At 39.3% G+C, this 22,476-nt stretch overlaps 1 protein-coding gene across 1 annotated transcript in view; it reads right to left on the bottom strand.

Annotated features, from left to right (window-relative positions):
• vap (RAS p21 protein activator vap) overlaps positions 1 to 22,476 on the bottom strand; it is a 60,616-nt gene that overhangs the window by 5,761 nt on the left and 32,379 nt on the right. The window contains exons 12-17 of the mRNA XM_071666398.1: positions 17,587 to 17,705; positions 13,992 to 14,141; positions 13,561 to 13,765; positions 9,923 to 10,038; positions 4,596 to 4,750; positions 2,198 to 2,364 (exon numbers count right to left, since the gene is read on the bottom strand). Of these exons, the coding sequence (XP_071522499.1) occupies positions 2,198 to 2,364; positions 4,596 to 4,750; positions 9,923 to 10,038; positions 13,561 to 13,765; positions 13,992 to 14,141; positions 17,587 to 17,705 (912 nt within the window). The remainder of the gene's footprint in view (positions 1 to 2,197; positions 2,365 to 4,595; positions 4,751 to 9,922; positions 10,039 to 13,560; positions 13,766 to 13,991; positions 14,142 to 17,586; positions 17,706 to 22,476) is intronic.

Below are 22,476 nucleotides of genomic sequence, written 5' to 3'. Positions count from 1 at the left end.
AAATGTGAAGAGCAAGGTCTAATCATTAGGTTCAGTAGGGTTGAGGGACAAGTAAATTGGGAGGTAAGTTTGAATGAAGAAAAACTGGAGGAAGTGAAGTGAAGTGTTTTAAATATCTGGAAGTGGATGGAACCATGGAAACAGAAATGAGTCACGGGGGGGGGGGGGGGGGGGGGGGGGGGGGGGGGGGGGGGGGGCAAAGGTTCTGGGAGCGTTGAAGAATGTGTGGAAGGCAAAAACGTTATCTTGGAGAGCAAAAATGGGTATGTTTGAAGGAATAGTGCTTCCAGCAATGTTATATGGTTGTGAGGCATGGGCTATAGATAGGGTTGTGCAGAGGAGGGTGGATATGTTGGAAATGAGATGTTTGAGGACAATATGTGCTGTGAGGTGGTTTGATTAAGTAATGAAAGGGTAAGAGAGATATGTGGTAATGGAAAGAGTGTGGTTGAGAGAGCACAAGAGGGTGTATTGAAATGGGTTGATCACATGCAGAGAATGAGTGAGAAAGATTGTCAAAGATATATGTGTCAGAGGTGGAGGGAACGAGAAGTGGAAGACCAAATTGGAGGTGGAAGGATGGAGTGAAAAAGATTTTTAGTGATCGGGTCCTGAACATACAGGAGGGTGAAAGGCATGCAAGGAATAGAGTGAATTGGAACAATGTGGTATACCGGGGTAGATGTGCTGTCAATGGATTGAAATAGGGCATGTGAATTGTCTGGGGTAGACCATGGAAAGTTTTGTGGGGCCTGGATGTGGAAAGGGAGCAGTGGTTTCAGTGCATCACACATGACAGTTAGAGACTGAGTGTGAACGAATGTGGCCTTTGTTGTCTTTCCTTAGTGTTACCTCGAGCGCACGTGGGAGGAGGGGGGGGTGCCATTTCATGTGAGGCGGGTTAGCAACGGGAATGGATGAAGGCAGCATGTATGAATATGTACATGTGCATATATGTACGTCTGTGTATGTATGTATACGTTGAAATGAATAGGTATGTATATGTGCGTGTGTGGGCGTTTATGTATATACATGTGTATGTGGGTGGGTTGGGCCATCCTTTAGTCTGTTTCCTTGCGCTACCTCGCTAATGTGGGAGACATCGACAAAGCATAATAAAAAAAATATATATACTATTTATTTATTTCATCATACTTAGTCGCTGTCTCCCGCGTTAGCAAGGTAGCGCAAGGTAACAGAGGAAAGAATGGCCCAACCCACCCACATAAACATGTATATACATACATGTCCACACACGCACATATACATACCTATACATCTCAACGTATACATATATATATACACACACAGACATATAAATATATTCACATGTACATAATTCATACTGTCTGCCCTTATTCATTCCCGTCGCCACCCCGCCACACATGAAATGACAACCCCCTCCCCCCGCATGCGCGTGAAGTAGCGCTAGGAAAAGACAACAAAGGCCACATTCATTCACACAGTCTCTAGCTGTCATGTATAATGCAGCGAAACCACAGCTCCCTTTCCACATCCAGGCCTTACAGAACTTTCCATGGTTTAACCCAGATGCTTCACATGCCCTGGTTCAATATATATATACATATATATATACATACATATATATATATATATATATATATATATATATATATATATATATATATATATATATATATATATACACTGGTAATTTCTGTATTCTCCTCTCCACAGGACTACTACTGACACTACTAATTTCTTTTTTCAAACTTTTTCAGAATTTCCTACATTAGGAGGGTCACATCAAGAAAAGATGATAAGGTTTCAGAGAGAAAATCCTCATCTACTTCCACCCTCTGTGCTTTCTTTTGGAAAGTAATAAAACTGGAGGACTGACTGAACATTAATTTTCTACAATTCTTGGAAATATGTTGCAATTTTCAGACAAAATTCTAACTGTCCAGTGATTTTCCTTATCTGGCACTATCAAATCCCTAATCAAACCAGATATATCACCATTTATCACTTGTCTCATTCTTTAACCACCTGCTACTAAAAATTCAATTTCATACCACCTTTCCTAACTTGTATCATACTCGGTTTATTGGTATGCCCTAACAAAAGTACAAAAACGAAGTCACAATAACTAAGGCATTCAAAACAAGAAAAACAATAATGCACATGATCACACACAAGTTCACACATTACTTATAAGTGGACACAAGGTACTTACAGAGAGAGTATCAAGATAGGAGATCATGCGCTCCTTGTTCTTTAATATGAATGGGTTGACCACTTCCATGTATGGCTCCTTGCCACCAAATTCCACTAAGTTGGCCAGGTTCTGTAGGCACTTGGCAATCATGATGAGAGAGCGTGATGCAACAGGATGAGGTGGCTCTGTCAAAACAAAAGGTTCACCAGTACTATATCATTAGACCGTCACTGTAAGTGCATGTTTGTTTTGCAAGTGCACATACATGAAGCCATATGGTATGTCTGTTTTAACATGAATGCATACATCAACGTGTGTGTGTGATTATCATTTGTGTGTTATGGGGAGAGAGTAATACATTCATGTTGCCACATCTCTTAACCTTGAATGTATGTATGTATGTATGTATGTACATTTTTACTCTCCTATATATGGATGCACAAACACACACACACACACACACCCTAGCTTGTGTGTGTGTGTATGTGCACTTGTTTGTGTGCTTTTTGGCAGTGACCCATATCCAGTTAGCAAAGTGAAAAATACACTTCTGCCCTGAAAAAAGCACCTAGTTCTTTTTCACTTCACTCAATAAGGTGATCTGCCATTTGAGTCCAAGATCTCCATTCATATCCCTTTCACATTCACGAAATTCTCTCTGCATTCAATCCTAAATCATTCACACAACACCATCTGAAAATCCCTTTGCCATAAGCAAATTTCTCACTACATTTTTCCATCTCTTCTGTTGTCTACCTCTTCTTATATATTTCATTGTATTACAACGTACTACATAACCACAATATGCTGAAGGAATTTCATCCACATGCCTTCTCATGACTTTTTCTCATATCCTAACTTTCCAACATTTTCATTCTTCAATCTATATATCTATCCTAATTCTAACTATACAACAGCTATCATTGATCTTTGCTGCCAGTCATTTAACTATCCTGTCCTATTTACACTGGGTCCCAACTACACACATCAGCAATGATATGATTACTATTTCATCCAAGCTTCTTGGACACAGTGATCTATTTTTCTATCCACAAGAGCTATCAATGCAACCTAATTTTTCTGTGTAGCATGAACTCGTCTTCAGCTTTCTCCTTACCATCCTCACTAAATTTCACTCCCAAATACTTAAAATGTATCTATAACTTCCAGTTCTTTACCATACCTTGCAATATAACTCCAACCCCCCCCCTTTTTTTTTTTTTAACTAGCATCTTCTTTTATTCATACTCACTTTCAGAATCTTCCTAATATGCACATCAAACTAGCCTACCATTCTATCCAACTCTTCCTCTGATGTATGCACCACAGCATTATCCACATACAACTCCCTCTTCTCATCTCAAGCAATGCCCTATTCATATAATCAAATAACCATAGACATCCCAAAATCTTGATGCAATCCTACAACCTACCTGCTCATATCCACACTTACTCTGAAACTGGCGCTACTTCCATTATAAGAGCTTCTCAGCACTCACCAGTCTTCTAAGCACCATATAAAGTCAAAACTTCCATACGTGCCTTCCTGTCCACCTTATCATATACCTTTTCTGAATCCATAAATGATGTATACACCTTCTTCCCTCTTAAAACATCCTATACTACTTTTCAAAATGCAAAAATCTAATCTATACACCCTTTACCCTTTTGAAACCCATCATGTTCCTTTCCAGAAAGGGGATTACTTATCCTTTTCACATTAACTATCATTATCCTACCACATACCTTGTCAAATAAGATCTTTCTTTTTTCATATCTGTTCACTGTCTCCTGCATAAGCAAGGCAATGCCAGGAACAGACAAAGCAATGGCCTCATTCACTTGCATCCACTCTCTACACATCATGCAAAATGCGCTGATACCAGAACCACAATGAAGAGCTTTATTCCTGTATAATAAGTACAGTCACTACCATTTCCTTTATACAATGGGATATTGCTTCCACTTGCACCTTCTATATCCACTTCACATCAATTTAACCCGCAATCTTTACAAACTTGCTTACCAATCCATCTACATCCCAAGCTTTTTCATTCTTTAGAGCTTTACTGCCCTTCTTACTTTCTCCTACAGTTTATTGTGACAACCCCAAATAACTGAAAAAGTAAACCTCCTTTGCTTATCAAAAAATATTACATTATTACAGTTTAAACACAAGTAAATGATTGGTCTAAAATCATGAAAATTTATTAAATCATCAATAAACTTAAACTCAATATTTGTATGCAGAGAAATGTATAGTTCTAAAACTTGCAATTCATTATAATTACATCAATGTCGGAGGAGATTTTGAATGGATCAATGTACAAAATAAAGAAAGCAGTATTACAGGACAGGATATGCAAAATAACTTCATTGCACACAAACACTATAACGGAAACTTGAGGCAACTTACCTTGTAAAAGATTAAACTGCCTGGGATTTAAGATGGCTGGACATATCAAGCGTAAGAAGATGAAACCTGACACAACTCTCGTTTTCACTAGACGGTCTTGTGGCCATTTCTCCATTACTTTACGTTGTAAGCATCCACAAATGTACCTTAAAGGCCTGCAACAAACGAACCCAAACATTTATCATAAAAGGCTTACAACATGCTGCCTTCCATCTGAAAGCCATAAATTACAACATTCATACATGCATCTGAAACATATGACCCTCAGACTCTGGTGAATAACATGCTTCCAGTCTGCATAGAATAATGCTGTCATGTGTAATGCACCAAAACCACAACTTCCTATATGCATGTTAAACATCTGGGGTAAACCATGGAAAGGTCCGTGGGGCCTGGATGCGGATAGGAAGCTGTGGTTTCAGTGCATTACACATGAAAAACTGCGTGTGAATGAAAATGGCCTTTTAAGTCAATTCTCCTGGTGCTATCTTGCAGGGTGGTGCTGGGAATGGAATAAGGCAAAAGAGTATGAATATGTACATGTGTAAATTTGTATATGGCTGTGTAGGTGTATGTATATGTGTATATGTTGATATGTATATATATGTACATGCATGGGCATATATGTATATTAGTGGATGGGTCTTTCTTCATCTGTTTCCTGGCACTACCTTGCTGAAGTGAAAAATGGCAATCAAGTATAATAAATAAAATATAAAAATACATATCCCTGGGAATAGGGGAGAAAGAATATTGCATAAGTATTCCCTGCATGTCAAAGAAGGCAAGAAAGAGGGGCAGAAGTGGGTGGTTGGAATTCCTCCCTTCCTGTATTACTCTCCAAAAGGAATAGAGCAATCTGTTCTTGACACTACCAAATCATGTGGGAAATGGTGAGCATTATGAAAAGAAAATATATATATATTTGTGGAGGAGGGTGGATGTATTGCAAATGAAATGTTTGAGGACAATATGTGGTGTGAGGAAGTTTGATCAAGTTAATAATGAAAGGGTAAGAGAGAGGTGTGGTACTAAAAACAGTGTGGTTGAGAGAGCAGAGAAGGGTGTGTTGAAATGGCTTGGACATGAGGAGAGAATGAGTGAAGAAAGATTGACAAAGAGGATATATGTGTCAGAAGTGGAGGGAACAAGGAGAAGCAGGGGACAAAATTGGAGGTGGAAGGATGGAGTGAAAAAGATTTTCAGCAAGGATGAAAGGCATGCATAGAATAGAGTGAATTGGAATGATGTGGTATACTGGGGTCAACGTGCCATCAATAGACTGAACCAGGGCAGTGAAATATACATGGTAAACATGGAAAGGTTTGTGGGCTTGGATGTGGAAAGAGAGCCATGGTTTCAGTACATTACATACCATCTGACAGCTCATGTAAGGATGTGAGCAGATATGGCCTTTCTTTGTCTGTTTCCTGGCACTTCCTTGCCAATGCAGGGGATAGCAATGCCATTTCCTGTGAGGTGAGATGGCACTGGGAATGAGGTAGGAGAGATAGAATTCTACTTCCCATTTCCCATGTGTCGCAGAAGGCGACCAAAGGGGGTGGGAGTATGGGGATGGAAACCCTCCCCTCCTTGTATTTCAATTTTTAAAAAAGGAAACAGAAAAAGGAGCCAAGCGTGGAGTGCTCTTCCTCCTCGAGGACTCAGACTGGGATGTTTTAAAGCGTATAGATGGGTAGCATGATTGAGAAAAGAAACCTGTATGATCTGGCTACGAGTGAAGCAAAGCTCAAAGGTGCAGGGGAAGAATGGTTTGGAAATGTCTTAGGATTAAAGTCAGGGGTTGGTAAGAAGGTCAAAGCTAAGGATGGAGTAGCACTACTCCTGAAGCAGGAATTGTGGGAGTGTGTGGCAGAGTATAAAGAAGTAAATTCTATACTGATGTGGGTAAAACAGAGAGTGGAGGGCAAGAGATGTGTGATAATTGGTGCTCATGCACCTGGGCATGAGGAGAGAGATCATGAGAGGCAAGTGTTTTGGGAGTAGCTGAGTGAGTGTGTCAGTGGTTTTGGTGCATGAGACCGGGTATAAGTGAAGGGTGATTTATATGAGAAGGTAAGTGGTGTGACAGTTGAGGGTATAATTGGTGTGCATCTGGTATGCAGTGTTATGAATGGAAATGATGAAGAGCTTGAGGAGATGACTGATGAAAAAGACTGATGATTGGGAATACGTGGTTCAAAAACAGATATATACAAGTATATGTATGTGAGTAGGAGATATGGTCAACAGGCATTATTAGATAGGTATTGAATGATATGCATATAAAAGAGACTTCTGAATGTATAAGGGCCGAGAGGGGCAGTTGGAGGGATGTCTGATTACTACCTTGTGGAAGCGAGGGGGAAGATTTGTAAAGGTTTTTGAAAAAAGGAAAAAAAAGAGAAAACAATATCAGGGAGAAGAGAGTTGTGAGAGTACGTGAGCTTGGAAAGGAGACTTATGAGAAGAAATAGCAGCACAAATTGAGTGTAAAATGCCAAAAGGTGAGAGTAAATGAAGCAAGAGGAGTGGGTGAAGAGTGGCAGGAATTTAGGGAAATAGAGATGGCATGTGAAAGGTGGGACATGGGCAGATACGAAATGGTAGTGAGTGGAGGGATGAAGAAGTAAAGTTGCTAGTGAAAGAGAAAAGAGAGGTGTTTAGGCAGTACTTACAGGGAAAGAGTGCAAATGGATGAGAGATGTATAAGGGAATACAAGCTTCTTTTACACTCTACAGTTAAATTTCTTTTTAATAACCAAACTTTCAGTGCATCTCCAAGTTTTCTTCCCTGCAAGACTTGCTCTCAACTTCAGCTTTCCCTCTACCATCTTTAATGACCACTCCAAAATATCAAAACTCATGCATAAATTCCAATCTTTCATAATTCAATCCGATATGTTGAGAAATATATCTCTCTCCAAATTAATAAGCCTACTCTTATTCACAGTTTATTACAGCCTCTCCTCCAACACACTTCGTAACAGAGACCCACCATTCTATTCAACTCCTGATTAATATAACTGGCTGCAAACTCTGTGATATCTTCCATTTTTTCCAGCATCGTTTTGGAATTCATTGTTATCACTAATCACTCCTAGGCTTTTGTAAAGAGTGCAAGCAGTGCAGAAAGAGGAGTATGGCATTTGCTGTGCAGAGGTAACAAACATCAATGGAGTACACCAGTGAATGGCAGCAAACTGAGAAAGGACTACAATTGTAGGCTGTTCCCCTTATAAGACCAGGTTATTTTTTCTTAACCTCACACACACATAAGCCTCAAGCATTTGGTCAAGAAACACATGCTCTCTCTATCTCAAATATAAAAATTTGACAAATATAACTTAAGAATATATGGTGTGGGAGGCAAGTTGTTAGAAGCAGTGAAAAGTTTTTATCGAGGATGTAAGGCATGTGTACGTGTAGGAAGAGAGGAAAGTGATTGGTTCTCAGTGAATGTAGGTTTGCGGCAGGGGTGTGTGATGTCTCCATGGTTGTTTAATTTGTTTATGGATGGGGTTGTAAGGGAGGTAAATGCAAGAGTCCTGGAAAGAGGGGCAAGTATGAAGTCTGTTGGGGATGAGAGAGCTTGGGAAGTGAGTCAGTTGTTGTTCGCTGATGATACAGCGCTGGTGGCTGATTCATGTGAGAAACTGCAGAAGCTGGTGACTGAGTTTGGTAAAGTGTGTGGAAGAAGAAAGTTGAGAGTAAATGTGAATAAGAGCAAGGTTATTAGGTACAGTAGGGGTGAGGGTCAAGTCAATTGGGAGGTGAGTTTGAATGGAGAAAAACTGGAGGAAGTGAAGTGTTTTAGATATCTGGGAGTGGATCTGTCAGCGGATGGAACCATGGAAGCGGAAGTGGATCATAGGGTGGGGGAGGGGGCGAAAATTTTGGGAGCCTTGAAAAATGTGTGGAAGTCGAGAACATTATCTCGGAAAGCAAAAATGGGTATGTTTGAGGGAATAGTGGTTCCAACAATGTTGTATGGTTGCGAGGCGTGGGCTATGGATAGAGATGTGCGCAGGAGGATGGATGTGCTGGAAATGAGATGTTTGAGGACAATGTGTGGTGTGAGGTGGTTTGATCGAGTAAGTAACGTAAGGGTGAGAGAGATGTGTGGAAATAAAAAGAGCGTGGTTGAGAGAGCAGAAGAGGGTGTTTTGAAATGGTTTGGGCACATGGAGAGAATGAGTGAGGAGAGATTGACCAAGAGGATATATGTGTCGGAGGTGGAGGGAACGAGGAGAAGAGGGAGACCAAATTGGAGGTGGAAAGATGGAGTGAAAAAGATTTTGTGTGATCGGGGCCTGAACATGCAGGAGGGTGAAAGGAGGGCAAGAAATAGAGTGAATTGGAGTCATGTGGTATACAGGGGTTGACGTGCTGTCAGTGGATTGAAGCAAGGCATGTGAAGCGTCTGGGGTAAACCATGGAAAGCTGTGTAGGTATGTATATTTGCGTGTGTGGACGTGTGTATATACATGTGTATGGGGGGGGGGGGTTGGGCCATTTCTTTCGTCTGTTTCCTTGCGCTACCTCGCAAACGCGGGAGACAGCGACAAAGTATAAAAAAAAAAAAAAAAAAAAAAAAAAAATAACTCATGAATTTATATTCTTGAAAAATTTTCCAGCAGCAAGGGCAATGTGTAACCTATGTGATGGCAGCCACATCACAGGTGGAGAAAGTTCAAGGGATAGGGCCTCACAACTGCCGAACTTTCTTCCCTTAACATACACACAGATAAATGCAAAGAGGTAATAGGTGAATTCTACTCATCAAAAAGGACATGATGGAAGGAAGGATGAAGGAAAGAAAGTAAGCTAAGAACTAATTAGAAAAACAAGAATCAATAAAACTGTTTTGAATTTGTGTATCTACCCCAAGACTCAAATAAGATTCATGTCTTCTGGGGAATAAAATCTTGTGAGGGGATCATGACAGTAAACCCAAGACATTTCATGACAAGGTCCAAAATTATTAGAGATATGGGAAGGGTTAAAAGACACTGGTTATAACAAAAACTATAGCCATGGGTAAGGAAGGATAATATAGCAGCTTCATATGGAAGGCAGGCATTAGCACAAAACTTCATTCCAACTGCAGCACTGCTCGAAGTAAACCACAAAGTTACTGCAGATTTAAATAGGAATGAAGATAAACATTTGCCACTGGAGAAAACAAAGGCAGTAGATGCATTCGAAAGTCTAAGATAATTAAACAAAATTTCCAGAGGAAATCACCTACTTCACTTTAGCCATCAGGAAGTTGTAGTGTGAATGCAGGTAAAAAACCTCAGCTGATACTATTTGTTTATACTTACATAGGGCAGGCTGATGCTGAGGCAAAGATACTTGATGTGATGTCATCAAGAACTTTCAATAGAAACTCTGCATTGGCACATGCATCCATTGGGTTGTCCATTTTAGTAGGATTGAGCTGAAAAATTTATTAGATTTGTAAATTTATAATTTTCATATTACTGCACTGCAACTGATAAGTTCAATCATTTCTTCCACACTTTATTTTTTCCTCTCATAATCTACAGACCTTAATATAATAAACTGGAAAACTTAGATTTGTAGAACTGTTCAGAAGATGAAACACCGAGACTGTTCTTAAATGGGAATTAAGTCAGAAAAAACATTTTATATAGCTAAAGGACAAATAACCAGAAATAATGTGCTGTATATAATTCTACCTAGTATTCCCAGTTACCTGTAGCTTAAATCATTTGGCCAACATTTTCACATGGAGACGAGAATTCTTCTTGGATCACCTAGTCAGTCTTTGTCAAGGCTTATAAATTTGGTAAAGAGCATACATTTTATGGAGACTATGATGTAATCTGCTCACACATCAAAGAAGACAAGTATGATATCTAATCATGTTACATTAACACAGATAAGCCATCGAATCAATTTACACTAATAGTGCTATGTTCAATACACAAATAAGATAATACAACTACGTAATTTGCAAACATCCACATCATCATATGTAACAGAAACAAGATAGTTTTACCATGTAACATCTGGAGCCTACATCACTATCTTACCTTCTAATGCTAGTCTGAACAATGCATATTTTACAAAACTGTCCTCCACCTGTCTTACCTAATATAGCTGGCCTCTATCAGTGTCTCACCTCGCAAAATTGGCCTACATCACTTCACAAAGCTACCTTACTCCGGTGCCTCATCTCTTAATGCTGGCCTCCAGCTCTATCTTTTCAAAGCATAGGCCTTATCAATGTCTGACTTTACAGTGATAGCCAACACCAATCATACCTTACATTACTGACCTCCACCAGCCTTACTTTCAACTGTTGGCCTCATCATTTACTTACTTTACAATTAGCTTCCATCTTACCTCATGGTACTTCCTAAAACAATCTTACCTCACAAAGCTGGCCACCAACACTACCATATCTTACTATGCTATCTTTGGTCATGATTTACAATGCCTTATGTTGCTGGCCTTTTCACTGTCCTTCACCAACCTTACCTCATAATACTGGCCTCCATCAGTTTTACTTCACAATGTTCACCTCCACAAGTGCCTTTCCTAAATATGTTTGGGATGTTATTTGTTTTTTAATACTTTGCAGTTAAAATAGTTATATTACAAAGATATTCTACTCATGCTGTGCTTGATATACGGTAAACCTTTGATTTAACGGACTAATAGGAGGGAGGGGTGTCTGTTAATGCTGAAAATCCGTGAAATCAAGTGTAACCTATGGGCCATTTTTTAAATACAATATATGGTGATACAATATACAGTTCACACATTTTCTTTTAACTTCTCTATTGTTTGATGCAATTTTGAATTGCACGAAGTGCAAAATTATTTAATAAATAAAGTCATAATTATCTGTATACAGCCTGACCACATGATAGCTTGATGCAGACTGAGACTGAAACAGAGTGAGTATACCCCATGCTACCAAAAACAAGTGTGACATGAAATGCACATGGTACAGTGTTTGAGATTTTTTAATTTTTTTCATTCTTTACATTATTATCAATTAAATATTATCATTTGCCTGGTCTGTTAAATCTGAAATCCATTAAATCAGGGTCCATCAAACTGAGGGTTTACTGTAATACACTCATGGAAATATAATATTTTTTTGCTGAAATGATGCACATATTTCAGAAGAAAATGGGATAAAATCATGACGAAAACAACTGACTTTTGCTTTCTTTCGTTGTTCAAAAAATTTTACCATAATCGCTTTTCAAATGATTTTCATATAAAAAATATTTGTATTACTATAATGTTCTATCCTAATTGACTTGAATGAATACTTGAATATTCAGTATTCTTCCCCCTCCTTTGCCGAATTCCACTGGTACATTCCTATTAAAAAATTTATCATATGCCTTTTTCTTCTCTTCCACAGCATTTCTAATCTCTTCTGTCCAACATGCACTGCCCTTTTTATTCTTGCATCTCACAATCTTGTATCCAACTACTGTTCTACAACCTTTATTAAAATTTCTCTAAACATCTTAAATACCTCATTCACACATGACTGCATTCCTACATTCACTGCACTTCCATCCAAGCTTTCAGTTACCTTCCTTTCATACTCCTCCCTGTACTTTTCCAGATTCATCTTCTTGCTTGCCAACACTTTTACCACTCCATTCTTCCTTACATCGTACCTCCACTTCTCCCTGATCCTTATCCCCACAAAAACTGTGAAATGGTCAGTCTCTCCAAAGAGTTCTCTCATGACTCTATCATACAGCACAGCCTTTCTCAATCTTTCATCCACTGCCACATAGTCAATCGAAACCTTTTGCTCTTCTCTTCCATCATTCTTCATCCATGTACATCTGCGGATCATCTAGTGCTGAAAAAAGGTTCGCAAGGAATAAACCTCTCTTGGCACAAATATTCACAAGATAGCTTTCATTCTCATTTACTCCAGGTACTCCCCATTTACCAACTATCTCATCATTTCCATCACATCCCACTTTCGCAATCCTGTCACCCAATACGACCACGTTTCTCTCATTCTCAATACCATTTTTACAGTCATTCAAATTCCTCCAGAAAAGCTTCATTTCATCCTTACCTTGTACAGTCTTCATGTTCACAGGGGCATATACACATAGCAATGCATATTTCACAATCCCAATCTTTTCTCTCACCCACACTATTCTTGATCCATTCCATCCATGCTCTGTAACATCCTCCCATACTCTTAGTGATGGCAGAATTGCACATCCTTCTTTTCCTCTTCCCAATAATTTTCACTCATTCCCATCCATATAACACCTCCTTCCATGCCTTCCAATAACTTGCATCTATCATTTCCATTTTCCCTCCACACACCCTGCCCATGGATATGGGTTTCCCCAATCCCTAGCACATCCACTCTACAACTTTTAAACCTCTCCACAATCTCCCTCCTTTTATTCTCCCCAGTCATCCCATTCACAATCGGCACCATCACCCTCAATCACTCTTTCCTTTTAACCTTCGGCATAACTGGTAGACTCCAGTGCCGCTTCTTAGCGTTTTGTGCCTCACCCTTGACAGGACACTGGCAGAGGGCAACTCCAGCACAGTGTCTCCAGAGGCAGCAAGGCTCCAAAATTGACAAAACTAACTGTGACTGTAGACCTCAGGTGTTTGTTAAAATCTAGAACTACTGCCCTGATGTAATTGGGCAATGACTTCCCTTTTAGTACCACCCCTAAGGAGAGTACTAACAAAGTCACTACATGAAGGTGGGGTGAGACTTGGCTACTCCAGTAAAACTAGAGCACCCCTAGAGGTGCTAAAACTCAATATTTTTCCCAATTCCGAGCTTATTTACTTTCCACAGTAGCAGCACCGCCTACCTCATTAGTTAAGATACTGCCACTGCGCAAACAATCTTACCTTGCAATGATGGCTTCACTTATATGAATGATATAAATGCTGGTCATCATCATGGTCTTACCTCACATGACTGTTTGGATTCTAGGATACGATGGATGGTGTCAGAGATAGCTTCAGTGAGGAACTCAGTGCAGGTGGACTTCATGTAAAGGTCAAGAAGTGTGGTGGTGAGGGAGGCAGCTCTGAACAAGGTACTAGTCTCATGCTCTCGCTCAATCTCGTGCTCTGTTAGTCGCTGGAGAAGGTCATGCTCCCGACACTCATTCCTGCAGCACATTACATCACTGGCATCAGTTATGAGGACTTTTTGGGTAAAAGCACACATCATGTAATCATACAGCTGCAAGCTTAACTCAAAACTATTCAAGAAATAAAATTTCTGATAAAAAAAAAACACGATCATTACAGGCAGCAAAAACCTTGAGAAACACTTTGACCCAAAATGTTAGAAACAAACAAGATTTCAAAGCAAAATCAAAACACAGTTCTTACCTAAAAATCCGAAGTAACGAGGTAGCCAGAGGATTGCGGTCCCTGTGAGAGACATCAGCCAAAGCCTGCACAGCTTCAAGGCTGGGATCTAGAAGAAGTTCTTTTAAACTGTTATACTCTTCACATGGCATTATGAGGTCGTGAAAGTACCTGTGGAAAAGTGACTTTCAACTAATTCATCCACAAAAGAATGCTTGTACCTTACCCATAACAGGATACAGAATGTTAAATGCATATCATGCTTGTTTCCTGTTTCTTGAATTAGCAAGGTAGAACTGGAGAAAGAAGAGCTTCATTTGTTCACATCCACCCTCTAGTTGTCATGTATAATGCACAAAATCAAGTATCCAACACACAGCAAAGCCCCACAGACCTCTCCATTGCATCCTTTGACCACTTCACATACCCTGGTTTAGCCTAATGACAGCATGTTTCCCCCTCTGCACAACATCACACCAATTCACTTTAACTTGTACATGCCTCACATCCTCATGTATATTCAGTCTTCCCCTCCTTGTTCTCTTCACTTCTAACACATATACCCTTTTAGTCAGTCTCTCCTAATTCATCCTCTCCACATATCCACATAATTTCAACATACTCTCTTAAGCTCTCTCAACCATCCTCCTTTTACTACTACAACTCTCTCACCCTCTCCTTTCTTAGCCTACCCTCCTCACACCACACAGTTTCTTCAAACATTTCATTTCCAACATATCCGTCCTCTTCCATACTTTTTCATTTAAGGCCCATGTCTCAAATTCATACAGTGCCTCTGGGACTACCATACCATCACACATATTCATATTTAGTCTGAGAGAGAGTGACCTCTCTTTCTACAAATCCCTCAATAAACCCACAACCTTTACCCCCTAACTCACCCTATGGTTCATTTCAGTTCCTACAATTCCACCTGCTGTCATGTCAACTCTCAGGTATCAAAAACACCCTACTTCCTCCATGATCCCTACGATCAAAGTCACTCTCAACCTGACCTGTTTCTCTCCTAAACTATAAATAATTACCTTACTTTATTCACACTGACTCTTAACATCCTCCTTTCACTCACTCCAAAACATCAGCTTTTGCAGTTCTTCACGCAAGTCAGCCACCAGTCTTGTCATTTGCAAACAGCCCCAACCCCTAACTTACGGCAGACCTGCATCTCTCTCTAAACTCCCCACACATGCCTCCCTCATCATCCTATCCATTAATAGACTAATCAGCCATAGTGACAACACACGCCCTTGAAAGAGATTCATCTTTACATGGAACACACATCCTCCTCTCTTCCAGCTCATACACATGCCTTACTTGCATGATAAAAACACCTCACTGCTTCCTGAAGCTTTCTTCCAACACCATTTATTCAAGGCATATTCCACAAAGTACTTCTAGTAACCTCATCATATGCTTTCTTCAGATCCATAAATGCCACATACAAATCCTTCTCCTTCTCTTAAGCATTTCCCCACACACATTTTTCAAAGCAAATACCCGGTCCAGACACCCCCCAGCACTCCTGAATCAACATTATTCACCTTAATCTTTATTAGATTTGATTGATTCAAATTAAAAAAAATGCATATATTAAAAACAAGACTCAAATTTAACTTTATATGAAAAACTGAGGTTACAAACCCTTATGCCATATTTCATCTAGAGCATGATTGCTCAATTAGTATACATTTACCTGCACCATCATGTGACACATTTTGTTCATTAATTTTTTAATGTTCATGTCAAGCATCATCAACCTAATGAGGCTTGGGTCATACAACCTTGGTTAAGTTTGGAGAAATGTGGAGTAATAGGGCTAAAAGAATGTGCCTTTCTAAGCTCAATGAAGTATTGTCAAGAACAATTATACACAAGATGTCATTTGCATATCTCTCATGTATGATAAACCAATATCCACGTCTACTAACCAAAGTCCAGCATCACAGACTTTATATCCCTTGCTTCAGACCCTATCATCACTCCAATGCTTCCTTTCCTAGAGCTTCTTGTCTTCCTAAATGTTTAGGTCTAGATACTGAAAAAGCCTGCTTTACTCCCTCCTTCCATTACTCTTTCTTTGCTTGTCCTATCTACATGCCTAAAACACCTCAGCACACCCTGGTCAGCCATCTCAATCAAATTATGCTCATACCCACATCACTCCCTGACTATGTCATTTTGTGCACTATCAACCCACTATGACTTACATATTATCCTAATGTACTTCATTTAGCACAGCTACACTCCTTCCCTCCTTTGCATTCAAGACACAAGACTTGTATCCTTACAACAATGATGGGTCTATCATTCTTTGTCCATAGAGGCACTGCCCTTTCCTTGCACACACTTTTAAACACATCCAGGAACACAGCCACCCTGTGAGTCACTTCAGCCCCCACAGGTCATCTATTGCTATGTCTGTCTCAGATGACAAGTTTTGCACTTCCTTCAAGTCCTCCTCATCTGAGCTCACACTCAAACCATCTAGTCACATCCATCTGCTGCAACTCACTATTTTTGTTTACATTAACTCAAATTTTCTTGTTTTCTACACTCACCTAAATTGTCATTATCCTATAGTCTGACAAAATATATCCTAAAACAACTATTAATTTTACCCCTTAAATCCCTATACCTTCAGCAAATAACAAAGCTGCCCTTTTCTCCAAAACCCTTGCATTTACCTCCTCCACAACCCCAACATCTCTAGCAAACAGCAGACCTACCCCTTGTTCCAAAACCCTTACATTTCCCTCCCTCTCAACCCCAACACCTCCAACAACAGGAAACCTTCCCCTTGCTCCAAAACCCTTACATTGCCCTCACTCTCAACCCTAAAACCTCCAGCAAACAGAAGACCTGCTCCTTGCTTCAAAACCTTTACATTCCCTCCCTCTAACCCCCAACACCTCTGGCAAACAGCAGACCTGCCCCTTGCTCCAAACCCATGCATTAACTTTCCCCTGAACCCTAACACCTCCAACAAGTATTAGACTAGCCCCTTGCTCCAAAACCCTTACATTCACTCCCTCACCCCCCATACCCCTCTCTTTCCCAGTCCATAAACATATTAAACAGCCATGGAAAATCATATATCACTGATATAGACTCATCTCATCCGAGCACTTACCCTCCTCCCTTCATACTTGTAAGCATGCCTTACTAAGTAGAAACTCCTCACTGATTTCAGCAACTTTCCATTTACTTCACTTATCCAAAGCATCTCTGTCAGCCCAATCATATACTTTCTCCAGATCCATGAAATTCAAATATACATCACTATCTCTCCAAGTGCTTCTCACACACATTTTTCAAAGTAGACACCTGATCCACAACTCCCTCAAACTCTGTCAAAATATCACTTCTCTTCTCCAATTATTTGCTTTTAGTACACTACCACCCCCTTAATCACCACTCTCCTAGACCTCTTTACCAGGTATACTTATCAGACTTAAACATCTGTAGTTTGAATTGTCTTTTTAACCTCTCTTCCTTCATACAAGGAGTTAATAAATACATATTAGAATGCACAGACACAGGCAATACCCTGATCAAGTGACTGAGCACAGAAAAACATGGGATGGGGCAACCTCACCTGTATCTTAGTCTGATGGCTCCCCAGTCTCCAACAGGTGTGATGCCAGTCAGAGGATGCCACTCCTCCACTTCCTCACCATTTTGTAATGTGTTCAGTTCTACCATGACCTCTGCCACCTGTTAATACATTCCAATAACCAAACTGCTCTTCTCTAAAACCATTTTTGTAAAAAGAATGGACACAAAGACAATATTTTCAGAGCTGAGTAATGTACAGAAAATGCAGATTACAATCATTTGAAATCAAGTAATATGCAAGCATGAGACAAAGCTAAGGGTAAAGCAGCTAGCAAGATGTAATATGCAGGCATCATACAGATATTAAGACTGAACTTTGCAAAAATTAACAAGGATGGTAAGAACTAAACTATTAAATGAATGTAATTAAAACATTGTTTCTGACATGACAGCTGGGGTCAGAATGCTGATCCTCTCTTTACCCATCTCCATCCATTAACATTCCCTTCACAAACAAAGTGTGTCATTTGTTAAATATTACACCTGCAATTCAAACCTGCATTACATCTGCAATTAATGAAACAAAAAACAATTAAAGCAGTATGAAGAGAACATTATGTGGCACAAGTGTGACCAAGAAAAATGCCTTTACTTGTTGGTAGTGGCCAGAGATGCTTTCACCGATGTCCCAAAGAACATGATCAATGCATGCAGCTTTAAGTCACCAATCCTTGCAGTGCCCCATATCACATGAAGCATGGGAATAATTATCTATATACAATTATTGGGGGACTTGAATTTCTAGCACCGATGTTCCTCTCTATCCACCATAAAACAAAGGTTGTTGGAAGCGGTTTAGAAGGGTGCATTCAAGATCATCCTCAGTCCCTCCTACACCATTTACCTTGAAGTAATAAACACAATGGTCCTCCCAGCTCTCTCTAACCAACACCTAGACCTCATCTTCCCAGGAGAGGCTGCTGCACCATCCTCACCTCCTGCCGACAGAGGTATTTCACCCTTGAGTTGCAGTTCAGCACACTGCAAACTCAGCCCATCAAAGCTTGTGCTGGCCTTGCCAAGAGCAGCCAAATTACAACCATTATGAAAAATTTCGTAAACAATCATGTGTGCGAGGACTATCACTGTTCTCTCTAGTAAAATTCTGCAATTTATTTTGTCAAATGTCTGAGGAGGGTGAAAAAAGATAATGTCCATTCTCCTTTTATAAACTATCATAAGTGGTTGTCCATTCTCCTTTCATAATCTATCATGAGTGTGAAGACTATCACTGCTTTCTCTCGTAAAAATCTGCAATTTATGTATTTAATCAAATGTCTTGAGGTCAAAAAAGATTATGTCCATTCTCCTTTCTTTCAGCAAAGTTTCTCAGATGCAGTTGGAGTGAACTAATACTTATATCTGTATTCTTTTCCTTAGCATGAATCTACATCATTCCTTGTTTATTTATCTTTATCATGTGTTCCAAAATGCATTCTTTATCACTGTTGCAAAGAGTTTTGCTACTTGGATGTCAAGCTAACTTATCTGTACTACTTCAGCATTAGCTCAAATCTTTCTTTGCACACTAGTGATGCATTTGACATTTTGAGTTCATGTTATTTCTGCTTCATTAACAAGAATTACCTTCCTATTGTTATCTACATTTTCATGAAGAAGGAGAGAGTTCCATCTGTCCCAGGTGCTGAGTTATCTTCAAGTTGACCTATTACCTTTCGTAAATCTGTTTCTATCTCAATATGTTTAAGTAAATCTTCATATTTGTTGAACAATTCACAATCTCTGTATCTTAGCTGAATACATATTTGTAATGGTCAATTAACATCATACATATTTCTTTAGTCACCCTCAATACTTTTCACACATTTTGAAGTGTCCAATATCTTTTTATTTTTGTTCACATATATCAATAATACTTTTTGGTTATTTTTCATCCACTGTATTACTCAATTATTCATGCTCTGGTATCTAGTGCAGGATTTCATTAATTCTCAATCAGTCTTTCCTTATTTTTTCATCAAGTTTCCTCTCAAGTTACTTGGCGCAAAATTTTCTTGCTCTTCCATGCTCTTTTACATTTATCCAGTTTTTGTTATCTTCCATTTTTTTACTATTTTTCATTTTTCTCGTATCAATCACTTGGCTAACTTCTTGAAGAATTCTGATATGTGCCCCCTTTCAACCCTCCAGCCTTCCATCTCCAATTTGGTCCTTGGGGTATTAGAGAAAGAATTCTATCAATGTATTCCCTTTGTGTTACAGACAGCAACTAAATGGGGTGGGAATTGGGTGGTGGAACAACCCTCTCCTTGTAATTCAGTGTTAAAACAATGAACAGAAGAATCATCTACATTTTTAAAAAATAAAGAAGAAAATAAGTGATAGAGTTGGAAATCTTAACTAACATCTGAGTGTTCATGATCACCTTATGTTTAAATATTCAATCTACAATCAGTGTATGATACAGAAAATCATATTTTCATGTATTTTTCAACACAATTCTCTTCCATGGTTCTCACCAAATGCATGAATCAATCATATTATTACCAACATATCTAGAAAAACAGATCCTGGATGCCCATTCCCTCTAGAAACTCCTATCAAGGTAGTGACCATGGCAAAAAAGTCTCCACTTAACCCTGTCCTTACATGCTTCCTTCCCTCGCAAACACCATTCCATGCATTCTTCCAATATTTCTCTCCTAACAGTACTATTCCGCTCTATTTCTGCATGTCACAGGTGGTCATCCTCTCACACCAAATTCTTTAATCATACTATCATACACTTTCCTTGTAAGCTCCCATCCTGCATTCTTTTTACATGCCCAAATCACTTCCTATTATTACGTTTTACTCATACTATTATAATCACCACAATTCATTTTCTGCCATACCAAATCTCTCACACGCCCCCTCATTACTTTCTTCATTCCATCTAGCCCTACCACATGCTCCTCTTAAGTAGCCCATTACTACAGCCTGGATTCTTGACCTCTATGACTCATTCCTAATCCACGTTTTGGATGCATATGTCAGGGTCTGGAGGACTATGCTGTCCTGTAATCCTTTTTTCACTTTTGCACTTACACCTCTACCCTTCATCATTCTACTAAGGGACCCAAGGATTCTTCTATCTTGTAGTGCTCTCTCCCATATCTCTCCTTTCATAGCACCAAACTTGACCAAAATAGCTCCCAAATACTTAAATTCTGTTTCCTCTTCCAGTCTTTAGCCCCCTATACTGATAACATAGTCTGGTACACTTTCTGCTCTTTCTCTATAGGGCATTTTTTCAAACCTATACTTTCACTCTGTTTCTTTTCAAACACCATTACTGTAATTTTACTTGCATATACCTTTAATCAACTACATTTACACACATAGAACACTCCTACAACCTTCTAGAACTCTTCAGTATCATCAAAAAACATAGTATCATCAGCAAACAGACTTCTCACTACCCACCATACCTCGGCACCACACTCCATCTCTGTATCCCCTTTCTCTAGTTTTGCTTTCATATCTCTTATCATTCCATCCATATTTACATGCTAAAAGGCTAGTGACATCACACAGCCCTACCTCACACCCACATGAATACTGAAACTTCTGCTCAACTCTCCATCCACTCTTACACATGCATTTGCTCCTCTATATACTTAACACATCCCATATAGCACTGCACTCATCTTTGTCATTCACATTCTCCAGATCCATATAAACTGGATCTCTTAGCACATGAAACACTGATATCACTTATCTGCTATGATTTAATACAAAAAGACAAGCCTTTGTCAATATGTAACCATCTCTTCTGCATATTCTATAATGTCTGCCTCTGCACTAGGGTTCTTTAGTTATGGAGACTCTGTTGCTGTGGCCACCCCTTTGAGGGAGTTCCAATTGGAACAGGTGTTAGAGATATAGATAGAATAGATAGTCTTTCCCTCCTGCATACATTCCTTTATACACTGAGCTGGGGGTTGTCCCAAATTCCATTTGAAAAGGGTGGTTGAGAAATCTCCAAACCATGCCCTGTTCCAATATGAGATACACCCATAGACAACCTTTCAAGTTTAAAATTCTAAAACCACTGAAGAATGGTCTGTTCCTGGCACTGCCTTGCTTGCATAGGAAATGGCAAACATGTATGAAAAAAAATGCATATAGATAGTGGTTCATTTATGATTCATTTTCATTTTATCATACTTAATTGCCATCTTCCACATTAGCAAGGTAGCACAAGGAAACAGATGAAAAAATGGTCCAACCCACCCACATACCCAGGTATATACATAAACGCCCACACATACACATATACATACCTATACATTTCAACATATACATACATATACATACACAGACATATACATATGTACACATTCATACCTGCTGCCTTCATCCATTCCCATCGCCAGCACACCACACATAAAGTAGCACCCAAAGTAGCACTAGGAAAAGACAAAAAAAAAGCCACATTTGTTCACACAGTCTCTAGCTGTCATGTGTAATGCACCAAAACCACATCTCCCTTTCCACATCCAGGCTCCACAAAACTTTCCATGGTTTATCCCAGATGCTTCACATGCCCTGGTTCAATCCACTGACAGCACATCAATGGATATTGTAACTGCAAAGTGAGAAGTGTATACAGTATGACATAAGGAAGGATACACTGTAAGTCTGGCAGAGGTACCACCGAACCACTTATTCATTTAACAGTTTCACCTCAAACATAACATTTTATTACATTGATATATAAATTAGTTTCTGAAATAATAGCTCTTGAATGGTAAAACAAAAAATATTGACATTCTTTTCTATATCAATTAGTAAGTGCCACAAGTTAACCAAAGGCAAACCACAAAGAGTCCTTGCCAGTCATACTTTTAAGGGTCTACAACAATGT

This window comes from Panulirus ornatus, chromosome 11 (genome assembly GCF_036320965.1).
Source record: "Panulirus ornatus isolate Po-2019 chromosome 11, ASM3632096v1, whole genome shotgun sequence".
Classification (NCBI taxonomy): domain Eukaryota; kingdom Metazoa; phylum Arthropoda; class Malacostraca; order Decapoda; family Palinuridae; genus Panulirus; species Panulirus ornatus.
The sequence above is the reverse complement of the archived record's forward strand: the minus strand, read 5'-3'. Positions and strand labels throughout refer to the sequence as shown.